The 23,073-nt window shown below is 33.8% G+C and overlaps 4 protein-coding genes across 8 annotated transcripts; 2 read left to right on the top strand and 2 right to left on the bottom strand.

The window, feature by feature from the left end:
* The first annotated feature begins 2,584 nt into the window (after positions 1-2,584).
* On the top strand, positions 2,585-8,762 carry LOC129303780 (cell division control protein 6 homolog B). The gene is made up of 17 exons (XM_054943298.1): positions 2,585-2,915; positions 2,993-3,095; positions 3,543-3,763; positions 4,060-4,134; positions 4,206-4,306; positions 4,453-4,559; positions 4,645-4,704; positions 4,874-4,947; positions 5,140-5,190; positions 5,582-5,631; positions 6,120-6,237; positions 6,740-6,829; positions 7,287-7,349; positions 7,429-7,524; positions 7,657-7,746; positions 7,864-7,977; positions 8,330-8,762. The coding sequence occupies exons 1-16, from the start codon at positions 2,688-2,690 to the stop codon at positions 7,894-7,896; spliced, it is 1,560 nt and encodes a 519-aa protein (XP_054799273.1). The 5' UTR covers positions 2,585-2,687; the 3' UTR covers positions 7,897-7,977; positions 8,330-8,762.
* Positions 8,763-11,775: 3,013 nt separating this feature from the next.
* LOC129300659 (uncharacterized) lies at positions 11,776-18,040 on the bottom strand. 4 transcript variants are annotated; one of them, XM_054939236.1, is made up of 6 exons: positions 16,885-18,040; positions 15,442-16,259; positions 15,006-15,302; positions 14,488-14,634; positions 12,854-13,209; positions 11,776-11,906 (listed from the first exon to the last, which is right to left on the bottom strand). In XM_054939236.1, the coding sequence occupies exons 1-5, from the start codon at positions 17,915-17,917 to the stop codon at positions 12,877-12,879; spliced, it is 2,628 nt and encodes an 875-aa protein (XP_054795211.1). In that variant the 5' UTR covers positions 17,918-18,040; the 3' UTR covers positions 11,776-11,906; positions 12,854-12,876. The 4 variants fall into 4 exon arrangements, 3 of the variants coding, with proteins under 3 accessions (XP_054795211.1, XP_054795203.1, XP_054795220.1); XM_054939228.1 differs by lacking the exon at positions 11,776-11,906 and having other exon boundaries at positions 12,771-13,209; XM_054939245.1 differs by lacking the exon at positions 11,776-11,906 and having other exon boundaries at positions 12,771-13,209; positions 14,488-14,558; positions 15,026-15,302.
* Positions 18,041-19,668: 1,628 nt separating this feature from the next.
* On the top strand, positions 19,669-21,670 carry LOC129304200 (josephin-like protein). 2 transcript variants are annotated; one of them, XM_054943889.1, is made up of 4 exons: positions 19,669-19,839; positions 20,094-20,247; positions 20,368-20,542; positions 20,783-21,670. In XM_054943889.1, exons 3-4 carry the CDS (start codon positions 20,459-20,461, stop codon positions 21,248-21,250), a joined length of 552 nt encoding a protein of 183 aa, XP_054799864.1. In that variant the 5' UTR covers positions 19,669-19,839; positions 20,094-20,247; positions 20,368-20,458; the 3' UTR covers positions 21,251-21,670. The 2 variants fall into 2 exon arrangements, with proteins under 2 accessions (XP_054799864.1, XP_054799863.1); XM_054943888.1 differs by having other exon boundaries at positions 20,064-20,247.
* A 717-nt stretch (positions 21,671-22,387) lies between these two features.
* LOC129304201 (uncharacterized) lies at positions 22,388-23,065 on the bottom strand. The gene has a single exon (XM_054943890.1). It carries the CDS (start codon positions 23,015-23,017, stop codon positions 22,634-22,636), a length of 384 nt encoding a protein of 127 aa, XP_054799865.1. The 5' UTR covers positions 23,018-23,065; the 3' UTR covers positions 22,388-22,633.
* Positions 23,066-23,073: the final 8 nt, after the last annotated feature.

The raw sequence follows: 23,073 nt of genomic DNA, 5'->3' as shown, positions 1-23,073 counted from the left end.
AGTGTTTAATGTTGAGGATCTTATTCTTTATCAAAATACTTTTGAGCCACCTCTTTTCTCTTTGATGATTCTATAGCCACAAGCCCCTACCATGCCCTAGTTCCACTATTACTTGTTGTTACGTCGCCTATTGACACCATTGATGTTGTCAAGGATAAGTAGATGATTGTAACTCAAGCAAGTCCTATCCAATGATGTCTTGTCTGCTAAAAGGATCATTCTAATTTAGACGCCATGTAAATCATTATAGAGGAGTTTTGCAATATTGACCCTAGTTTGTTCAACAATTACTAACTATTTACCTCTCTGATGGAGAGTTCTTTCAAGTGGTGGGAATGATAGAAATCATATTTAATTTGATTTAGGGTTTATTGTACAAGATTCATCATCTAGGATTTAGTTTATTCAATTTAGCATTTAGATTTTATTCCTTTTAAATAAAATAAGATATCTAGGTAAATCTAGATTATCCTTGTTATCTTCTAACTATTATCAAATAAAATATGATATCTAGACTAGTTAGATATCTTATCATATTCTATTGATTTTAGGTAGATTTGCATTATTTTTTATTATTTTTATTAAATTTTAGAACTCTATAAATAAAGCTAAGGTTCCTTTTATAAATAGTTTTATCATTTGAATATAATTATGCAATTTTCTCCTCTTCCTCCCTTCTCCCTTCTCTCTTCTCTCTCTTTCCCTCTCTTCTTTCTTATTTCACATCACAATGTTTCAACGCTTGATGATTTTTTTAAAAATAAAAAAATGTGAACCAACCAAGCCAATAAACCAGTCAATTTTTCTTGTTCAATTCTCCTACAGTATTGCAGCAGTTTGGACCAGTGACCAATCACCGATCAAACTAGTTGGACCAGCTAATTTGATTTGGTTTTTATTGGAAATTTGGAAACCAAATTCAGCTTTTATATATTTACAAGGGTTAAGGGTCAATTTTGCCCCTGAAGTATACACGAATGGTCATAAATGACCCTAAACTTATGGGCCATTTATAACTTTCAACCTTAAATATTTTTTGTTCTGTTATCCTGTTGTGTTTTTTCATTTTTTTGTTAGTATGCCTACATTCAAATATTTTTTATATTCTATTATAAATATTATTTAATGGGTCCCACTATTTTTTTAATATTTTTTAATAATAAAAAATGCTATCTCTCTATCCTCTTTGTCTCCTTCTCCCTCCCTCCCTCTCACTTTTTCTCATCTTTCATTGCCTTTACACAAGGGTTATCCCCTTAAGCTTATTATTGGAAGCTCGACTAAAGATAGCAAGAGGATTAGCACGACACATAGCTTTCATACACAACAAGAAACATGTCTATGGAAATATTAAACCCTCCAACATCTTCTTCATCTTTGACATGGAACCCATCATCATCGACTTTAGCCTCGACTGCCTCCTTTGCAACTCCATCAACTTCTACCTTAGAGCTAATTGTTTGTCTCGCCAGATAGCCAGCTAAACCTAACAACCTTGTTGCTTCGCATCCTTGCTCCTTTCCTTCTCTCCTTCCCCATCTCTCTCTCTCATCGTCCCTCTCCTTCTATGATTTCTCCACCTCTTCCTTCCTTCATTCACTTTTACCAGCTTTATCATTGAATTCATGTCCATAGTGCACCGTCATCTTTACTCACACAACCATCTCATTCATCTCACCACTGTGCTTCACTTTCCCTGTTGTGCCATTCTCATTTTCACTGTGATAAGGTTGGGAGGCAAAAAACAAGAGAGCTTGATGGCATTGCTTTACCCTACTCCACCAACCCTTATCATTTGTTGGAAGCTCTGCACAATCACTTTCTCTCTCCTCCATTCACCTTTTCTCTCCTACACTCCTTACTAAACCAGTTCTCTCTCTCTCTCTCTCTCTCTCTCTCTCGCGTTTGTGGCACACTCTCCTCGTTCGCATACACACTTTGATTTGCATTTGCTTTTGTGGCACACACTCCAGTTCCCTCTCCTTACTCACATACTCTATACATGGGGCGAAGAATGTGATCCTGCATGGGTGACGATAGAGATGCTAGTGGCAAGGTATAGGAGATTCGGGAAGGCAAATATGATAGCAGAGGAGGTAAGGGAGGTGGTAGGTAGAGGGGGAGTTGAATGAGGCCACAAGGGAGAGATAGAGGGAGAGGAGGGGGGAGAGACGAATAGTGTGAGACTGTGAGACAATAAGATGCCACGAGCTGTAGATTTGAGAGGAAGAGGAGAGAGAGGGGATAAAAACATAAAGAAAAAAAAAACAATGTGAGACTTATAAGTAATATTTTATAATAAAAAATATTTAAAAAATTCTCAATTGAGCCCTCTTAACAGAAACATTGAAGGGAGAAACAGCAAGGTGATAAAAAAAATCTTTAAGATTAAGAGATATAAATAATTTATATTTAAATTTAAATTTATTTGTGTGACTTTTTTTGTATATTTTAAAGATAAAATTGGCTTTTAATCCCATTTACAATTACAATTCTTGCACCTGTTTTCGGGCGCAAATTAAAAGATGATGGTCCGAAACACCCGCCATCTGGCGGGAAAACAATTCATCTTGACAATGCTTTTCCCGCTCCTCTTCGAATCATTTTAAGGACCCGTCATTTACGATTTTGATCAGTTCCGGATCCGTCCATCGTTTCCACACTCCGATTCCATTCATTAGCCGCACATGCCGACCATTGCCGGGCGTAAGCTCGCCAAGGAAGCTCTCTCTGAGACAATGGCCATCGTGTCGGACAGGATAGCTTCTGATGCCCGATCTGACGCTAACTCCACTCCTTGCAAGAGGAAATTGAGATCTGCTGGGCCGCTGATTATGGACAGTCCGGTCTCTTCGCCGACCAAATGGAAATCGCCTCGCCGATGTAGCAGTGAACGCCCAAATCGTGCTTTAACTGTAAGTGAGAACTGAAATTGAGTCTGTAATTCGGATGTTTGCTCTAAATAAGTTGGTTGCTTGTTCATTATCTGTAGGCGAATGAGATGGTTACCAATGAAGACGAAATCAAATCGCATAAATTGCCGTCAAAGCCACCGCAAGATGGTTTTGCTGATAAACCAAAATGGAACCCCAAAGGTAAGCTACTTTTTTGTTGACTGCTGAGTGGTTCTTTATAATCCAATCGAAGGAACATGCTAGACTGTAAAATGGGAACGAATCTGAGAGAGACATGAAATAGCAGGACTGTAGGAGGTTGCAGGAGTTTCTTTTACCATTTGAAAAAACATGGCAACCACAAGGTCCTGTGTTGGCTTTTCTGGAACGATATAACTCTCCATTTTCCATTTAGATATTTATCACATTGCTGAGAATTGTTGATTTCGCAATATTTATGTATAACTGAAATGAAAAATGCACCTGAAAACATTTAAATGCAAATAGGAAGGATAAGGTTGTTAGTATTACTGTGCTGAAAGTGCGACAATAGTTAGATGCTGCTGATATTTTTATTATCTGCTTAAATGATTTCGAATTATTACTTGTTTGATATCTTTTGTGATACCTGTTTTTATTGATTATCAGACGGTGAGCAAGTACGGACAGTGAAGGAGGCATTGCACGTGTCAACAGCACCATCTAAAATTGTCTGCCGTGAAGACGAGCAGAATATGGTTTTCGAGTTCTGTAAGTCATGCATTGAACATAAGAAGGCCGGCAGCATGTACATATGTGGGTGTCCTGGTACTGGAAAATCGTTATCCATGGAGAAAGTAAAAGAGCTTTTAGTCAATTGGGCTAGACAGGTATACTATTTTAGTTTGATTACAGTCTTTAGTTTGGTGGTATGATTCAGGTGCGATGCCTATGAGCCACTCTAAATCTGTAATTTATCTTTTTACATGTTCTCTTTCTACGTTGCAAGTTTTTTCTTGCTAAATATATAATGTTAATCTATTCCATGCGAAGTGCTTCATACAAGAAATGTCAATTGATATTCCTGGGAGAATTTTGTTTATGAAGACTGACCTCTTTTCACTTAAATGGTCTTCTCGTAATGGTTTTTGTTCTTTACACTAACAACTGCCAACCTGATTTATAGGCAGGCTCCCTCCAGCCTGACGTCTTGTCTGTGAACTGCACATCCTTTTCTAGTACCTCTGACATTTTCAGCAAGGTAAGGATATCAAAGGCAAAGTTTAGTAAATTCAACATGGACGCATTCTGACCTGCCCTTTGTTTTGACAGATACTTGGGTTAAACCAATCACGGGGAAAAAAGACTTTAGCTTCTCCATTACAACAACTCCAGAGCCTGTACTCTCAAAAGTCGTCTAGCCAGAACATGATGTAAGAAAAGTATCCATACCCTAAAAATTGCTGCATATAAGCATTAAAGTTCTCGTGTATTGTGACAGGCACTCATGATTATTTTACGAAGTTGGTTTACTTATTTGGAGTGTCATCCACCATTTAATATATCTTCGTTGCAACAGATTGATAGTGGTCGACGAATTAGATTATCTAATCACCAAAGATAGGGCTGTGCTTCACGATCTCTTCATGCTCACCACTTTCCCATTTTCTAGATGTATATTAATAGGTAAAGTTATTGACTAACTTTGTCATCATTGCTATTGACCTGTAATAGATATTGGGCCATCCAACCTAACTGCTTATTTTTACAGGGATATCAAATGCAATTGACCTTGCTGATCGTTTTCTTCCAAGGTTGAAATCATTGAACTGTAAGTAAATCAATTCCACAAATTTATGCTAAAAGAATTCCCATGACTTTAGATTTCTAAATATGGCGCCTTGACGACCTCACTGATGAAGCCAGCCCTTTTCTATTTTGCTACAGTTTTTTTATTAATTACTATTACATATAAACTTTTTACGTTCGCTATGTTCCAGGCAAGCCTATAATTGTAACATTTCGGGCATACTGTCAAGACCAGATCCTTAGCATTCTGAAAGAAAGGCTAAGGGTAAGATTATTATTGCTGATTTATTGCTATCATAGTCATCTGAACATTGAATAACTAATTTGATCTCCAGAGTTTGCCTCCTTATGACCATTTGGGGCAAAAAATCATCTACTAGTGATATAAGTAGCTGAAGTATACTTTACTCTGAATTGTTGATTATTGTTTGTTAATAGCTGCCTGCTTCTCTGCCAGGAACTTCCTTACACTGTATTCCAACATCAGGCGCTCGAGCTCTGTTCTAGGGTAAGTCTATGCATTGTCTAGGGAAGTTTATATTTGCCGCTTAGTTGACAATTTCATTAATAGTGGTTTTGGCCACATTCTATCCAATAAGAACGAGATCATAGTATATGTGAATAAGCTATGGCCTGGAATGTGCTTTAGGGGTCTTTTGATGCACGATTCAATATTGATATTCAGTTTCATGCGCATGCAAACGCAAGGTCTTCTATGTAATAGCCTCCCTCTAACAGGTCCTATTTCCAAACCGGATAGCCACCCAAAACCATTATTCTTTGTGCAAGATGTTATTTCATAATGCGGTTTGCTGGGTCTGTATAAGAAGACTGTAGGAAAGTTACTTCATAATTCATCTTGAAAGCATAAATAGACGCTAACTGACACTGCATTGCAGAAAGTTGCAGCTGCTTCTGGAGACATGCGAAAAGCTCTTTGTATTTGCAGGTTAGCCATTTTGTAAATAATAATCAACTGATTGTTGTTTAGCTGCTACTATGAGCACAATGAGTCAGTCATTGTAAATGTTAGAACTTAAGTTTGTACATGAGCCAGTTAATTATATTGACTCTTTTATCAATAATGAGTCATCCATTCAGATTTTGCTTTACTATATTTAAACAGTAGTCAATTAGCCCCTTCTTATGGACAACCTATATGTTGCTAATGAGGCCTTGGGGCAACAACTTTCCGAAATTCGGAACCGTGGTGTGCTCTTTGATTTTAAGATTCTTGTTTTTAAATCATTTAAAAATTTAAAATTTTAAAGGGATTTGTCTACAGCTTTTGTTGACCTTAGATTTGAATTTGCATCCTAGATAACATTTCCATTCTAGCAAGAGGTGATTTGACAGTTCATACATGATCTGCTTTGCTAATTAGGTCACTGTGGAAGCCTTCAAAGGAATGTGTGTAATAGTTTATTTGCTTTTCAGGAGTGCAATCGAGGTGCTGGAGGCAGAAATTAGAGAATCTATTGGCCTTTCAGAAATTTCATTGGAAGAGAGAGCTTCCCCTGAACAAAACATAGCTTCTGACCTTGAATTTGATGTTGTAAGTGTTCACAATTTTGCTTTAAATTCGTGGTTCCAACATCTCATTATTTTTGACCAATTAAACGGCAAACTGATGACAGCTAAATGATAATGTAGTATCAGTGTAAAAACTTCCACCGAAAAAAGGACGTATGAATTTTCTCTTGGCATGCATCCCATTTTGACCAATACTTAGTTTTGATTAATCTCTTCCATGTTGTTTATAATGCTGTGTCAAAGTTAACCCAGTTCTTTGTAGAAGACATCGACACTTAATTTAATCTTCGCATCTGTTCTGATTGAGTCATCAATAGTCCAAGATGTAGGCCACTTAGTTAACATTATGAATATTGCTGTTCAAAGAATTTCTCTTCACGTTTTCTTGTCGTTGCAATAAGTTTCATCGTCTAGTCTTTGTCAAATATATGAATTCCTTTGCAAAATATCTGTTAATTCCAATATCAGAAAATTAGAGTTTTTTTCCCTCGCTTTGTAGCTAAAAATTTCATAATGAATTGCAGGTAAGGATTGATCATATGGTTCGTGCCTTGTCCAAGACCTATAGATCTCCTGTGGTGGATACAATACAATCTCTGCCACATCATCAACAGGTATCCTTGAATTAGAACGTGTAAATATTCCTACGTAAAATAAAGGACATGCTATTGTGAGCCTTGGCTTAATATATTTTTTTTCTTCTAAGCTGGAAGGCATCTCATTCAAGTAAATAACGAACTGTGTTCTGCTTTGACCAGGAAAAAAAGAACTGTGTTCTGCAATAGAAAATTATGTAGTAGTTACCATTAGTCCAATTGAATTTCAAAATGACAAGAGAATGAAATGAAAAAAGGCTGATTAACCATGACACTAGTTGAGAGGTTTTGAAGAGGAAAAAGTGACGAAGCATTTTTCAACTTTCTGGCTTCTGCCCTTAACGTGCAATCAAGTGATGTCAAGCCACTGGATTATGTCATGCCAATCACAGCACTAATTTTATTACTATATTACATTTCTCAGTGTTTAAAATGCTGTAGTTAATATTCTTTTCTGGACATTTACTACTTGCAGATTATCCTTTGCTCTTCAATGAAACATTTCCGTGGAGCAAAGAAAGATACAATACTTGGCGAGGTATGCATTATAGATTAATGGAATGGTTTAGTTCCATCATAAATATTTATTTATCTCTATAATTGTAATACCTATGCAGTTGTACAAATCTTACGCGGGCATATGCAAATCATCACTAATTCCTCCGGTTGGAATTCTGGAATTTTCAAATATGTGCGGAGTATTGAATGACCAGGTTTCTATGACAATGTTTATTGTAAATATGTTTCTTTAGACGTAGCAATGTGCCATTGGATATAATTTGGCATTCATAGCATGTTACCAGCTTGGGAAAGAAGAATGATGAATTTGTACATGAAAATCTCAGGGGCTTATTAAACTAGGACCATCAAGGGAGGATAAATTGAAGAGGGTGACACTAAAAATAGATGAAGCTGATATTACCTTTGCATTGCAGGTAGTTTTCAGAGGTTTAAGCCCTTGTATATATAACATTACATTTTTCCGTTAATTTCTATCAGTATTGGTTCCTCAACATTCTAACAAATCTTCATCATTTAATTTTATGACACAGGGGATCCGTTTCTTTAGAAACTTTCTTCAATGATTCTGCTTGGGCTAATGATTGACGGGTTTATTTCAGCTTGATGTTTGAGAATAGATTCTTCCCTTTCCAGATTTTCTTAAGGTTAGAACCTCTTGCTATCGAATGATTTTCACAAATACTGATTTTCCCTAAAAGATATGCTTGCTGCTTGGCTGTTTTCAATTTCTTTAAGTATATAAATTTACTGGGTTAATTTCTGTACGCTCATATGTAAAAGGGGCGCAAACAGGTCAAGCCATAAGCTCATAACTGTAATAGATTACTAGAAATCCTAAAACATGAATATCTGTTATAGGTACAATTTTTCCCGATTTAAAAGGCATTCATAGTATTGACAAAGTATATCAAGTTTTGAATTTCGACCACTTTCAGGCTTTTTTGAATATATTTCACCCTACATCCTAATAGATTTTATTCCTGTGTTCATATGCAGTTGACATCCAGCAAACATGATGGAAAAACAAGTTTTCTATTGTTTGCATTATTTATCGATGGATAAACAATAAAAGCCAAGGTGAATCAACTTGGCAGGAGTTTCCAGTGATGAAGTGAAAACTTCTTTAAATAGAGATCTCCTTAATTTTCACAATGACAACTACAATAGAAGAAACATTGATTACATGTAAGAGAACTTAGTTCCTGTTCATTCCCTTGTCTATTGTATCATAAAAGTATAAAAATATATATTTACTATGTACATTGTTAAGGAGGTAAATCATTGGTTAAGCATTTTTTGGCCAGCAGTATGGGTTAAATATCTTCAAGGAACTTTTCTATCTAATTGGTGATTTATTATACAAACCCGCAGTTTGTGGCTGAAAAAAAGAAGTAATTGCAGTTAGGTGTGAGGCTTGTGGTTTTTCAGAGATCTGGTTTAGCATGCTTGCTAACATTATTGTCTTTTTATTTCTGTTTTTGTATTGTGAGAAAATATGTGAATTATAGCTTTTATAGTTGCAATATCAGTAACTTGAAATTTAAGTCTTTATTAGTTGATATTTTTCTTTTGTTTCTTTATCCTCTTGAAACGTAGCTTGCTTGTTTCACCTTCTGAAATATCAAACTTTTTAACACCTAGCAATTCTTGAGTCCCCTGTTGCAAGTCTGTCACTTGCTACTGATCAATTGGTTGGTTCAGAGATTATTGTGAGAAATTTCCAGTGATGTTACTGCATGTTGGTTATATCGTTTGTAAACACCATATTTTGTCTGGCTCTTATAAGTAAATAAGACAACATCTATAAAACAATAATAAAATTGAACAATAAAAAATAATAATTGTCTAGACCCTAATAAGTAAATAACATAATGTATCTATAAAAATAGTAAAAGCTAATAAATAATAAGCAATAAAATTATCCGAACCCCAATAAAAAAATAACTGTAAATGATAAATAAGTATAATAAAAAACTGTAAAAATATATAAAAAGAAATAAAAATGAATACACAAGATAATGAAAAAGAGGAAAATATTTTATAAAATCAATCTCTATAAAATAATAAGAATAAAAATAAGAAAACGTTTTTATAACAAGAAAATAAGTAAATAAGGAAAATAGGTCTTTGATATGAAAATAAAAAAAAACACAAATATAATCGAATTAGATCATGATGTAATATAATAATGTATGGGCTATAAAGATTTTAATATTTCAGAATAATATAATAATCAGATTATAATATAATCTAATACATAACATTAAGATTTAAAATTTTAAAATAATATAATAATCATGATATAATAAAAGATAATATAACAAATAATACCTAATATTGAAATAATAATAACTAATAATATATAAAAATTGCTGATAATTCTAGAGAAATCCTAAATATAGGTAAAGATCTATATAAAAGAAAGCAAAGCAAAGATAGAATAAAAGAAATAGTTAGAGAGACTTGAGAAAATTGTGAGGGAGAGGATAAAAGATAAAAATTAAAAAAAAATTCATAAAGATAATTCCATCTTCCTTTAAACTTTAGGCATTCATACTTTTACATTGATAAAGTATTTTAGCAAGTGAATTCTTGAAGCATGGGTATTGAACCTTTGAATACTAGCCGAACATAAGATCCTGTACCCTCTCTCTCCTTTAATTGAATGACAATATTTCGTCCTCATGCGATTGAGGAAAGTGTGTGCGTGGAATCGTGAATTCCACTTGTTATCATTTGTGTTCTTTTCCCTCTTTTGTCTTCATGCGTGTGTGAGCCTTGCTCCTTAAGTTTTTCTTTGGTGCCGTTTACTATAAATGAGTGTTGGATTTCAATATGATTTTTGATGAAGTTTTAGATGGAAAATAATTTGGATCCTCTCTGCATATCCTATTGTAATATATATTTAGGAAATCTAGCGGGTATCATGATTACATTTGAAAATATATGATGTGGTAAGGTATTCATGAAAAATTTCAAGATTTAAACCTCAAATTACTATTTATTGATTTTTCATTATTTCTATAAGGATTTTTCTTAATTTGTTTGTTGTGAAAGACTTTCAAAATCTTCGCATGTATTTAAGCTAATTAATTTGTCATACAAGGTGATAAAGTATCACATGAATATCAATAAAAGTTTTTTATATTCTTTTAATTGTGTGACACTTTTGAAGTTCTCACAGACATATAAATCAATTAACTTATCCTATATTATGATAAATTATTGCATATATATAATTTTATTTTATTTATTGTGTGAGACTATCAGAGTCCTCGTTGGTTTGTAAATCAATTAAATTATTTTACACAATGATAAATTATCAAAAGTATATATTTTAAAGTATTTAAAAATAAAAGATTTTCTTAAAAATAAATAAAATAAAATAAATCATATTTAGAAGATGGATTGTGAGATACATGAAATTTTCATAGATTTTATCACAATATTTTCTCAAAATTGTTTCTCAGAATTTTGTTACAAATAAAAAAATTTCATAAATAAAAACTACAAACCCAAATAAAATTATTTTCTAAAAAATTTAATAATTAATATTTCCCTTAAAAAAGAAAAGAAAGAGCAAAGCAAAAAGCAGACAAAAAAGAAAAAGAAAAAAAATGAAAAGAAAGGCACAATGTTGACAGAAAAATAGAGATATAGCAAGAAAAGAAGGCAAAAAAAAAAAAGGAAAAGAATGGAACAAGAGAAAAAAAAAAAAAGAGAACAAGGAGGTTGTCTAGCTTACAAAATATCTTGTTATCCAAGTATTAAAGAATTTCACCTCTTGAACTTCAAATATGCCTTGCATCCTAAGTTAAATTTTGAAAGGCATCATTATAACCTAGCCCCTTGAATTATCACATACATTTCGAGCCTTCCTTTTTTATCATGACATTACAACCTTAGAGAAGACTTTATGATTCATTTTGCAAATGCTACTAGGTGGTGGCGATAGTAGAAAAGTTATAAGTCATATGATAGAGTGTTTTGCTAAGTGGACTTGAGGGAATTATAAACCCTAAATATTTTGTAAGTTGAGCACATACACTTTACTTTTATGTGGTTTTTCATTACAATGGACTCTTGATAAGGTTTTGAATTATAAGTGCAAAACCTTTGTTCTTTAGCCTTTAACTTAAGAGTTAAGACATAATGGTTTATTGACTTTTAATTTGGCAATTTTGACCTTTGTTTTCTTTCAATTTATTTTTCACAAATAAATGAATGAGTGCCATTTTGTATATGTTGGTCACATTTCATCCGACAATACTACACAAAGGTATGCAACTTCACAAAACACATACAAGTATATATCTTGAATAGTTATCTACCCCGTCAAAGCAATATTACGCAGGCTCCTCAAAGTCCAAATTTGTTAGCTCCCTATCAAAGTCCTACTATACAGGCCGCTTCAACAAATATGGATCTATCATTTGGTTCATCTGGCTGTGGCAATTTGACTTTCCTTTCAACACTTTCTGTATCAATGTCCTTGTCACTGTCTTCTATTGATTTGGATGAAACTTAGCTTCATTTTCATTTGATTCATGTGCAATAGCTTCCCTCTTACTCACTGAATCGGATTTGCAGTTGCTAGTCTTACAACTTGTAAGAAGTTCAATTTATATCATAGACAATATCTCATCACTAATATGTTACTGTAATGCCTAACCTTCATTGCTGTGAAATTAGGGTTTCTTGGTGGATGTACATGATTTGCTGACAGGGACGGACCCATTTTAAGGCTTGCGGGGCAATTGCCCCCACAAGCCAAGAAAATATTGCATAATAAGATCCCAAAATTTTTATATGCTCTCATTAAAAAATTTCATTTATTCCCATCATTTCAAAAAATTCACTTGCCCCCTTAGAAAAATTCACTTCTCCCATATAAAAATTTATGATGTAAAGGACTAAAAAATTTACCCCCTCAAAAAGTACTTTTTTATTTTATTATATGTTTTTTATTTTATGCATTCTTTTTGGCATTTAATTTTATTATGTTATATCCTTAATAAAAATCAATAAATATTTAAAATTATTTTTTATATAAAATATTAATATTTATTTTAAATATAAATTATGCCCCCACCAATTTATTTTTCTGGATCTGTCATTTTTTGCTAATAATCATAACAACGAGAGAACATATTGGATTCTTTTCTCAGTTGTTTCCATTGCTTTTGTTTTTAGTGTTCATAACCATCGATGATTAGCCTTTCCAGTATCTAAATGTTATAGATGATAATATACATGTCCTTTTGAAGCATTTACGTTATATCTGTTTCTGCAAAATTACCTTGAATATATTTGCTGGTTTCAATGTGATTTTAGTTACAATTTGACATGTTTAAATATCTGTTCATAAGAAGATATACAAAAATGCAAAGTAAAGGAGAATTTACTGAGAGATCTTTCTAGATTTCTTCTTGACTAGTTCAATAGTTGATATGCCAATGATTTTTTTGCTTGCTTAGCATTGAAAGTGAAGAAACAATAATTTGCTTCAAGAATTCAAACCTGAGAATTAGTGGCTTCAAGAATTATGTGGTTAAATATCCACTTACATAATGCTGCATATTGTGAGGCATGTCTTCAGGAGGAAGTTCAACATGTTTCATAGTTGACATAATAAAATTCTCAGGTTGAATTACTTGTCTAGGTTCTTCAGAATGTTCTGTTTCACTTGACTTGCCACTTTCTCTCTCTGATTTGGATGAGACAACAGCTTCGTTCTCCTTCAAATCATCTTGTTTCAATTCAAAGTTGTTAGAAGGTCTTGAATCCACTGGTTTAGCACCCATACATGGTTTTGCAGCTGATTCTTGGTTCATTGACGTTTGGCATTCAACTTCTTTCTCTTTATTCAATGGCACCTGTTCAATTAATGCAAGTGCATCAGCTAAATTTCATTGCTTTGGAGTTCATGGATACCAAAAGTGGCTGTGAAAATGGTTGATGACTATAATTACTATACAAGGGGATTAAAAATTTTTAATGAATGAATTTTTAAAAGAAAAGGCTAACAATGCAGTAGGTAGAAAGGGTTATGAACATGAAGTTTTTTAGGACATACATGTAATTCATGACCAAGGTCTAGTTGAGGGGGATGCACCCCCTTAATGTGAGATTTAATGTTTTACACAATTACACATTATATTTTTGTATTTTACACTTTTATCTTTAATTAATTACTTGAGATCACTCAAGTCTTGACCAAATATCTAAATATATTAATTAAAATTTTCCCAAATCCATAATAATTTAGCTTAAGCATAATAAATTCAAACCCAAAACATTAAACCCACTACACAAGACAACCTTTAAAAAAATCATTATTTAACTTTTAATTACAAAAAAACAAATCCAAATTTTTCACAATGATTTTTTTAATTATTTACTTTTTCTTTCTTTCTCAACAATATAATTTTATGACATGAAATTACAAAATATTAAATTTTTAGTGAGAGAGCACAATGATATCATATAATTCATGTAACCGACCCCATCTAGTAGGATAAGGTTTGTTGTTGTTGTATTAAATTTTTAGTGAAATATTTTTCACCTCCATTCTTGTAATGTATATAATTATTTTTCAATTATTACATTTTTATTTTTTATAATATTAATATTTTTATTTTAAATTAAACTGCACCCCTTCAGCTGAGATCTAACCCCACCATTGTCAAGGACATTACACTAAAAGACCCCTGAGCTAGAGTCCTAGATTCATAGATATCAAAAGCGGCTGTGGAATTGTTAATAACTATAATTACTATAAAAAGGGGATAAAAATTTTAATGAATGAATTTTTAAAATAAAAGGCTAACAATGTAGCAGGCAGAAGGGTTATGAACATGAAGTCCTGTTTTAGGACATATTTGGACATTACACTAAAATACATTTTTATAATTTTTCCTAACTAATTCGGTCAATGATATTTTATTCTCTCAATACTGTAAAAGAAAAGGGAAAGGAAAATTGATGGGAATCAAGTGCTCTTAAGATCCAGAAAATATAGCACAATTGTCACTTGCACCAAAATGGTTTAGGCCGCTATCAAGCCGCTCAACCATATATTTATATAGTTGTGATTAATCTATGTACTCAATGTGGGACTATCATACATTTAATATAGAATACAGATCACTAACCTTTTCTTCAGTGGGAATGTTTGCACTACTTGTTCCAGCTGCTAGTTTTGTTAAATCAATGGCTTCCTTTTCTGCCAAATAAAGAGAATTATCTTGACCAACTTTCATGACTTCAACATCTGATTTAGCGTCATCAGCATGATTTGTCTAGTAAATGAAAGTTTTATTTTCAGTTAATAATCAGCATGTTTTGGGGTATGCACATAATAAAGAGAGGTTTTAAAGGTTAAAATAGACATTCCAAGGTGGACCCAATCTATTAAAGATTGCATATTCACATGTTTCTTCATCATTATCGGTATTTGCACATGATTGATTTATAATCTTTAGCTTGAGAGGAAGTGTGAAATTTCTGATATTCTATTTTACTTTTACTAGTTAGTCGATGATATCATGTGGATTTTCAGGAGTTATAAACCTATTAATAGATGTTCCTATTGTTTGCAAATGCATGCAATACCACACATCTTTTCATAGCTTTCTGCATATTGTTCTTATCTCTTCCACAATATTCTAACCTGAGAATCACGGAAGTCACCATTAGATTGTGGAACTTGTGTATGTTTCTGTTGATCAGAAGCATGTAAAGAAACTTCATCTGTGGGATTCTTCTTTGGTAATACAGATCTTGGTGAGAAGGACAAATTTGAATGAACAGAGATGTCAGCAATTGATTTTTGATGCAGAGTTGATATACCACAATCTCTATTGCTCATTTTGTCATGTGTGTGATCTTTGTCAACTCTTGCTGAATCATTCATGTCTCTAACTTCTTCTGCCTCCTCTGTGTAATTCTCATAAAGGTTACACCATTCCTGTTAAAAAGAAAAAGGAAAAGAAAAGGACATTCTTATCATCTTTTATACCTTCTATTCAAAGCTGATATCTGACGTCTTTTATTGCTTCACCTAATACTTGAAAGCTGAATTACATAGAAGAAGCAAATTTATTTACCTCTAATCTTTCTGAGTTTGCTTGGGAAGATGGAACATCTAAAGAGTTCCAATGCTGAGCTGTTTCGTTTTGCGTCACGGTTTCTCTTATTTCACCAAAAAGGTTCTGATCATAACTTACTGCACAAGTTGGCGTGTCTCCTGGTAACTCACATGTCGATGACACTGAACTCACATCAGCTGAATTTTCTTCATCTATCTCTTGTAAAGGAAATGGTGAATGCACGTCCTTATTGGAGTTAATGTTTGCTTTTGGAGTACCCTCAAAATCACCAATTCCATGTACTTCTCTGACATGGACTGAGTTTCCCCAAATATCTTCACTTCCGGATGAATTGTCTTTCTCATTGTCCCCATCATATACTGAAGATTCTTCATCTGAGCTTAAACTAGAGCCATTAAATGTTTTTGTTGGTGAACCAACTTCTGAAACCTCTACTTGTAAGTCAGAAGCTATGGATTGTGTTTGAGTTCTATGAATTTGCCTCCCAGCATAGAACATGTTTTCAGGGTTCTTCTCAATGGGAGAAGCAAGAGATTTGAACAGAGATTCATTTATAGTAGTGCTTTTAGATATTGGAAATTTCATTAACTTTTCTGGAGTCATTTGGTTAATTGTTGGACCTGGCTTCTCTGAAAGCCCAGCTCTTTGAAAGCTTGAGATATTCTGATCAATTTCTGCAAACCCATTATTCCTATCAGGTTCCTTACAATTGCTTTGTGGTTTGGGAGATTTAAGACTAGTTTCATCACTGTCAAAGATACCAGATTTGGAGAACATTTGCTCAATTAACCTGTCATGGCTTTCCTTTCCCTTATCTGCAACAATAAAGTGTGTCTTAAGTTTCATGAAAATACTACGTTTTTCTCCTTTTTTAGGCCTAAAAGATGTAACTCAAAGCAAGAACACTGACAAACAAGCTGGATTGACCTTTGATTTGAGCAAGAACACATTGGAATATTTTATGAATTGTGCATTTACATTAATTAATTATGAGTTTTAAGTTTGGTTAATTATTGAGCTAACAACATAATGGTTTTTATGATTCTCATTTGGACTGTGATAGATAAATCATACAAGTGAGCTTGTTGGATAGAAACTCAACTCACAACCCTTTAGCAGTCAATTTTATCCCTATCACAAAGCCGATTAAGTCAAGAGATCTTATGGGATAATTTATTAATTAACTTACTATATTTAAGTGAACTAACCCAATCTTCAGCACACTCAACATCCCACAGTCTTTGGTAGACTCATTCTCTCTGTCTTCTTCATGCTCCCAAGATATTTGTTCTCTTTGTAAGCTAAAGGAGTCTAGTGGGTTGTGAATCTGCCCACTCTCGAACAATGGATTTGCAAGTACACTCACTAAACTCAATTCTAATTATTTTATTTAATTATTGAGATATTTGAACAGAACAAGGACAGGGGAGTGGTTGTTACCTGGAAATCTTCTGAATCTTCCTAAACTAAAGCTTTCATGCCCGGAGATTGTCTTGTCCTTCTGGTTCCCTTCAGTGGATTCTTGATGGAAACTAGGTTTCTCCTGAGAAGAATTATAGAGAAAATTAAAAGTTCTTGCTGGTCGAATTATGGATGGCGCAGAATCAGGGATTTCTGTTCTATCAACTTCAAATCTCCTTGAACCTTTAAAACTGCTGCTTCTTGTAATAAGCACAGGAGCAAGATGATGAGTTGGATTCACACCTTTATCCAGCTGCATCTTCAATTCTTTTCTTGCTTTTCTATTAGCAATGAGACTCTCCATCCTAAATTTTCTCTCTAACTCTGATAAAACCAGATCCATGGACTCTTTCTTACCATTATTTTGACATCCAACATCTTTAATCCTATCATCATCCTTTGTCCCTTCATTCTCATCTTCTCTAATTCCTTCCATCAAGCCATAATGAACCAAATCACTCAATGAAGGTTCAGAGCGCAAGGTTTGTCGATTAGGACTTGCAGATTTCTTGGCAGGCAAGTCACCATTATCAGAAGAACTATCTCTTAATCTCTCAAGAGCGCTAGCTCCTTTGCTCTCCGTGTTTATCTCTGAAACAGCATTGTTACCACCATGCAATCCCCATTTCTTGTCTCTGGAACTTCTTCTTCTACTTGTGTTATAATGTGAGGAATAGGTATAGTATCTGTCAAGAACAAAGTCACTTCTGCAATACTTTCCGGCAAGCCTCGAATGCTTGAAGTCACTCCTTCTCTTCTCTCTTTTGACATATCTCAGCTGGGGTTGCTCAGAACTCCAGAAGATTCTGATGAAAATGACAGTGACTAGAATAAATGGGGACAAGTAAACCAGGAAGCTGTAAATGTAAGAGAGGAATATGTAGAGGATGAAGGAGACTGAGAAAAAACCAGAAACAACTGGATGCCTTTGAACAAATGTGGAGCTTTTGTCGTAAAAAGCCAGAAGCATTTTGCACACGCGAAGTGATATTTCTTTTGCATTCAAACCCATGTTTGATTATTTCTCTCTCTAAATGTGAAAAGTCATGCCTAAATTGGTCATATATGATTGAAAACTCAACAATCTAGCCGTTATCTGATTGAAAACAAGGAACTATGATCATATGTGCGTGTTACAAGTTATCATCCCCATTGGTGATATCAGGGAAAAAAATTGATTTCTTGCCATAGGAGGCCATTGAAATGCAGAGTAATGCAGCTTTTTTGTGGGTTATCTTTCAGGGTTCTTGGGATTTTCCAGGAAGATGAAAAGCTTTACAAGGAATCGAGAGAGAGAGAGAGAGAGAGAGAGAGATGAAATCAGATTTCCCCAAATTTTGGTGACTAGCAAGAAGGAGAAAAATAAAATAAAATAAAGCGGTTTGATCTTTTCCTCAACAAACGGCTAGCCATTGAACAATGTCAGTTCATCTTTTTTTGGAAACTTTTGCTTGGCTAACAGTTTTATATGATCCTCTAATTCAGGAGTTTTTACCATGCATTTATCTACCAGTAGTAATTAACTGAATAAAAGGGGATTACATATAAGATAAGATAGTCAATATGCCCTGTCTCAAGTACAAGATGTAACAAGTTATATATATATATATATATATATATTTGGCCTGAAAAATGTGATAAGTTATATGAGTAGATATAGTTATGCAATAAAATCGTATTTCAATTTTTTAACCAAAAAAAATTGTATTTCAATGCGTTCTTGTTATTTCCAAAAATCTATTTACTTTAAATTTTCAATATATATATATATATATATTCATAACAATCATGCTCATGCTCTCTTTGTGTACTCAATTTACAATAATGTCTCAATTTATAACTAAAGTGATGGATTATGGCAAGGGAAAAAAAAACGTAATAACACTATGGTTTTGAATAAAATTAAAAATATTTGTCACATTAGTATTGTGTTTACTTGTAAGATTTTAAAATTTGACTTTAAATTTACATTCACAACGTCTCAAAATGCAGTTTCTTAACTAATTATTGACTCATTTATTCTCACAATATTTGTGTTAATTAGATTTAAATGAAAAAATTAGATAATTTAATATTTACATTTCTTGAAACATTATATATTTTTTCTAGTTCAACATATAAGCAATTTTGTTTTTTTTTAAAAATCATATATAGACTCCTGATCATTAATAAGAAGGGAAAATTACCCACAAATCTCCCACAATAAATCTAAATACCACAAGATCTCTATTAATATTTAATACTTTTAACAAAGAAGAATAATAACATTTTGCTTTACTAAACTATCAATAATTTTGGTGGTATTTAAATGTGTTGGGTAATATATTCTTCTTATAAAAGAACTATCATCATGACTCATCACCTTATTTAAATAACATGATTACACCAACTAATGATAGACCGACATCATTACGCCCTTAACATACTTCATCATAAAAAGAACTTTCTTTTTCCCAATGTGTCTTTGTTTTATAAATGAAATGAAAAAATGAAAATTATTCTCTGGTTAATATCTTTTTATGTTTATAATTAATTAAAAATAATCGTTTTTAGACAACAAAAATAATAATAATAATAGTAATAATAATATGATGATGACCACGACGATGACAATGACGATGACGTATCTAATTTTGTTTGGGAAAAAAAAGATTTGGGAAATTACTTTACCAAAAAAAAAAAAAAAAAGGATTTGGAAACTTTGCACGCCCAAGATTTTCAGCCTCATATACTGTCTGAAAATTTGGGCATTTTCATTGCTAGTCGACCATTCAGTGGGTTGAGTTATTCTCTTATTTAACGGCATCATTTTCCCGAATTTGTTCCCCACTGGGTTTTCTTGGTTCTTTGCGAAATGGCTGGAGATTGAGTTTATTTGAACTTTTTTCCTCTGGCAACTTGAAATTATCTTATCTATCAATCTATCCAATTGAGGTTCCCTTTTTTTTTTTTCTTCAGTTCCACCCGGATTCTTCATTACGTCTTTAACTCTGATGCTGTATAAAATGGAAAATTTAACTTTGCCTAGCTCTTATACTTTCGAACCCATGTTATATGGTTCTTGAGTTTTCCCATTATTATCAGAATGCTGGAGAGGTTTTATTTGTTGTTTAGTTTTGCTAGGGTTCTTTATTGCGTCTTTAATTTTGATGATGTAGGAGTATGAAATGGAAAATTGAACTTTGCAGAGCTCTTGCACAATTTCGAAGCCAAGTTGGGTGTTTCTTGACTTTCCCATGATTATCAGAATGCTGTAGCCGAACGCTATCTCTTCCTGAGTTCATTACCATCGTTTACATATTCCTACAAATCTTTGTTCTTTTGGTGGACTAGAAGTAATTTGTACGTATCCATTATGTTTTCCTTTATATATACTTGTATAGCGACGTATTTTGCTTTATTTTAAAGGATAATGTATCCTTTCAATAACTTAAATATTCTCTTTCAACATATCTTCTGCAGGTTCCAGTTTTTGAAGGTTATATATAGATCCTTGCAATTCTTCCTTTCAAGTTTCTTGATTTCTGTGACAATTGTATAGTGGATACTGGAGATGGCAAGCGAAGATTCCCAAGTATATCATGAAACTCAAAGGCTGCAGTATTGCCTATTACATTGTCTGAACAATCTCTTTCAGGTGCCTATTTCGTAATCCCTTTGTCTTTCATACGTATAGTAACTCTTTTAACTTCGTTACTTGTTTCACGAGAAACGGCTGCAATCAAATCAAACTTTACCTTTATTCTTGAATTTCAAATGGGTAGAAGTTTATCAGAAACTCTTCGCTTTGTGCCCCTTAGAAGATAATATAATTCGGTTTGTTAAAGATTTCTAAGTATCAGCTGGGAAGTAAATTAATTGTTTCTCTTCTATCCAGGAAAAGGATGCCTTTACTCGGGCAGGATTGAATGCCATTTCTGAAAAACTCACGCTTGATGACCCTGAAAGAGCAGACTGGACACCATTATCAGTTGTTTTTAAGCCCCATCATAATGTCTTGACTGGAAACTATGACGTAAATGTTCTGATTGCGGCTCTAGATGAAAGAGGGAAGAGTGTAGTCTGGCATGATCGTCGTAATGGAGCATCCTCTATTGATCTCAATGAACCTGATGGAAGTTTTATGGGGATCGTGCTTAATGTCCCAGTTAAGAGGATTTATGGCATTTGGAAAAGTCGACACTGGGTTGCATTGAGGAGGATTGATGGGGTCTGGTACAACTTGGACAGTGATCTTGCTTCACCAGAAGCTTTCAAAGATACAGATGAAGTTAGGAGTTATTTGGATTCTGTTATTGCTCATGGTGGTGAGGTTTTGCTTGTCATGAATGGGAAACAGTCCTGAAAGCCTTCATTCTTTACTCTTTGGTGGTGTTGCAAGCTTGACTGTCTGTAGATTATGTCCATTTGTGTGCAGTACCAGCCTGATGATGAGTTTTGGAGTATGCAGCTGCACACCTTAAAAAACAAACATCTTTGGCCTGTTGATCACAGGAAATCGTTGTTTAGGCAAATTTATTTGCGAAAGATCTTTCAATAATAAGAAATAGAGGGTGTGCAAAACGGTAGCCCCAGTAAATATTTGACTTCAATTGTCTCAGCTTGAAGCGTTTCCCATTACTGGCAATGTGTTTTGATTGATTTTCTTAGCTGAAGAATAGATTTCAGGGACTTGTGTGATTTCCTAGTCCTAGCTATCATTGTTAATGTACATAGAATGCACAAATTGTGGTTGTTGGTAGTTGAATGAAAATTCTTTCAATAATTCTCTGTAAAGTAGTCAGCATCTTTCCTATTGCAATTTTCTTGCCATGTTACATGTTCATTTTAGGTTATAATCATACAGCTGCCGTTGGGGAATGCATTGAGTTGATGCACAAATCACATTCGCCAACCCACAATCATGAGTCCATGCATCTTGAGTTACTTAGAAGCAGACCAGATGAATGATTAAGGTGTGGTTCTATAATTTAATATATATGTGCTTGTATGTACATACACACTGCCAAAAGTTACGCTGTATTGTATTTAAACCATTTATCTAAGGAAAAAATATAAAATTTACAAGGTCAGAGGCATTGTATTCGGATGTGTCTATTTCATGCTTGTGCTAAGGACTAAGGTTGTTTCATTCAACTTTCTGGACTAGTGAATAATTGAACTGCAGTTCTGTGATTAATTTCTAATTATTTCTAACTAAATATTTTTCTTCATGTATTGTACATAATCTTAAAAATAAATCATACTATTTTTAACGTGTAATTAGTATGGCTTATTTCTGGCCCAAAAAAAAAAAATAGTGTGGCTTATAAAAAAATTGAGGACATGTACCGAATGACTAAGCTTGCAATGTAGTAATATACTCTGCTTCTGTGGAGCTTAAGGTGCAAAAGACATGAACATAGTTTGCACTGTTCATCTTCTCTGTTTGCCCTCTAAATGAACCGCAGCTTTTGCTATTATACATTATCATTTGAACATATTTAACAGAGACCAGTTTGAATTTCAATTTACTGCCTGAAAATAAGACCAAAATCAACATGCAGCAAAAGCAATGAATTTGCTAGATTGACTGTAGCTGGTTGATATCTTTAAAGACAGAGACCAGAGAAGAGTAAACATATAACTTGGGGATCTACAGTGGTCAAATCATTCAAAGCATAATACAGAGAGAGAACAATAATGCATGCATTTGAATTCGGTGCTGCAACTGCAAAGGGTCTTGTCATCATTTCTTGGCAAACAATCCTCCAAAGCCACCGTTCTTCTTTTGGGGCATTGAGACACAGTTTTTCCGGCCACCGTTGGCAGTGCCTCCACTCTTTTCCTCCACCTTCTTGAGTATAGGATCAGTCTCAAGCAGCTGGTCTTCCTTCTGCAAGCCTCCCAAAATCCAATCCAGAAGGTCTTTCTCCTCTTTGCTACCACCCGCACCCTTGGCAGCCGTTGCCGCATAGACTCTTGTGGTGGCCGGAGCAAATGACATGATCAGAGAAGCCATGTTTAATCCTAAGCTTTGAGCCCTAATCTGCACGACACAGCCTTCTTTACTACGGAAGAAAAGCGAATGGTTGGTTTTTGAAGGATGAGGGGGCAAGGCCAGTGATAACATATCACTTGTGGGTGTTTCTTTCAGATGAAGGTGTGGAGGAATGAGGTCTCCACAAG

This window comes from Prosopis cineraria, unplaced genomic scaffold (genome assembly GCF_029017545.1).
Source record: "Prosopis cineraria cultivar Desert tree isolate PC_DT_omini unplaced genomic scaffold, ASM2901754v1 PC2, whole genome shotgun sequence".
NCBI classification, from domain to species: domain Eukaryota; kingdom Viridiplantae; phylum Streptophyta; class Magnoliopsida; order Fabales; family Fabaceae; genus Prosopis; species Prosopis cineraria.
The sequence above is the reverse complement of the archived record's forward strand: the minus strand, read 5'-3'. Positions and strand labels throughout refer to the sequence as shown.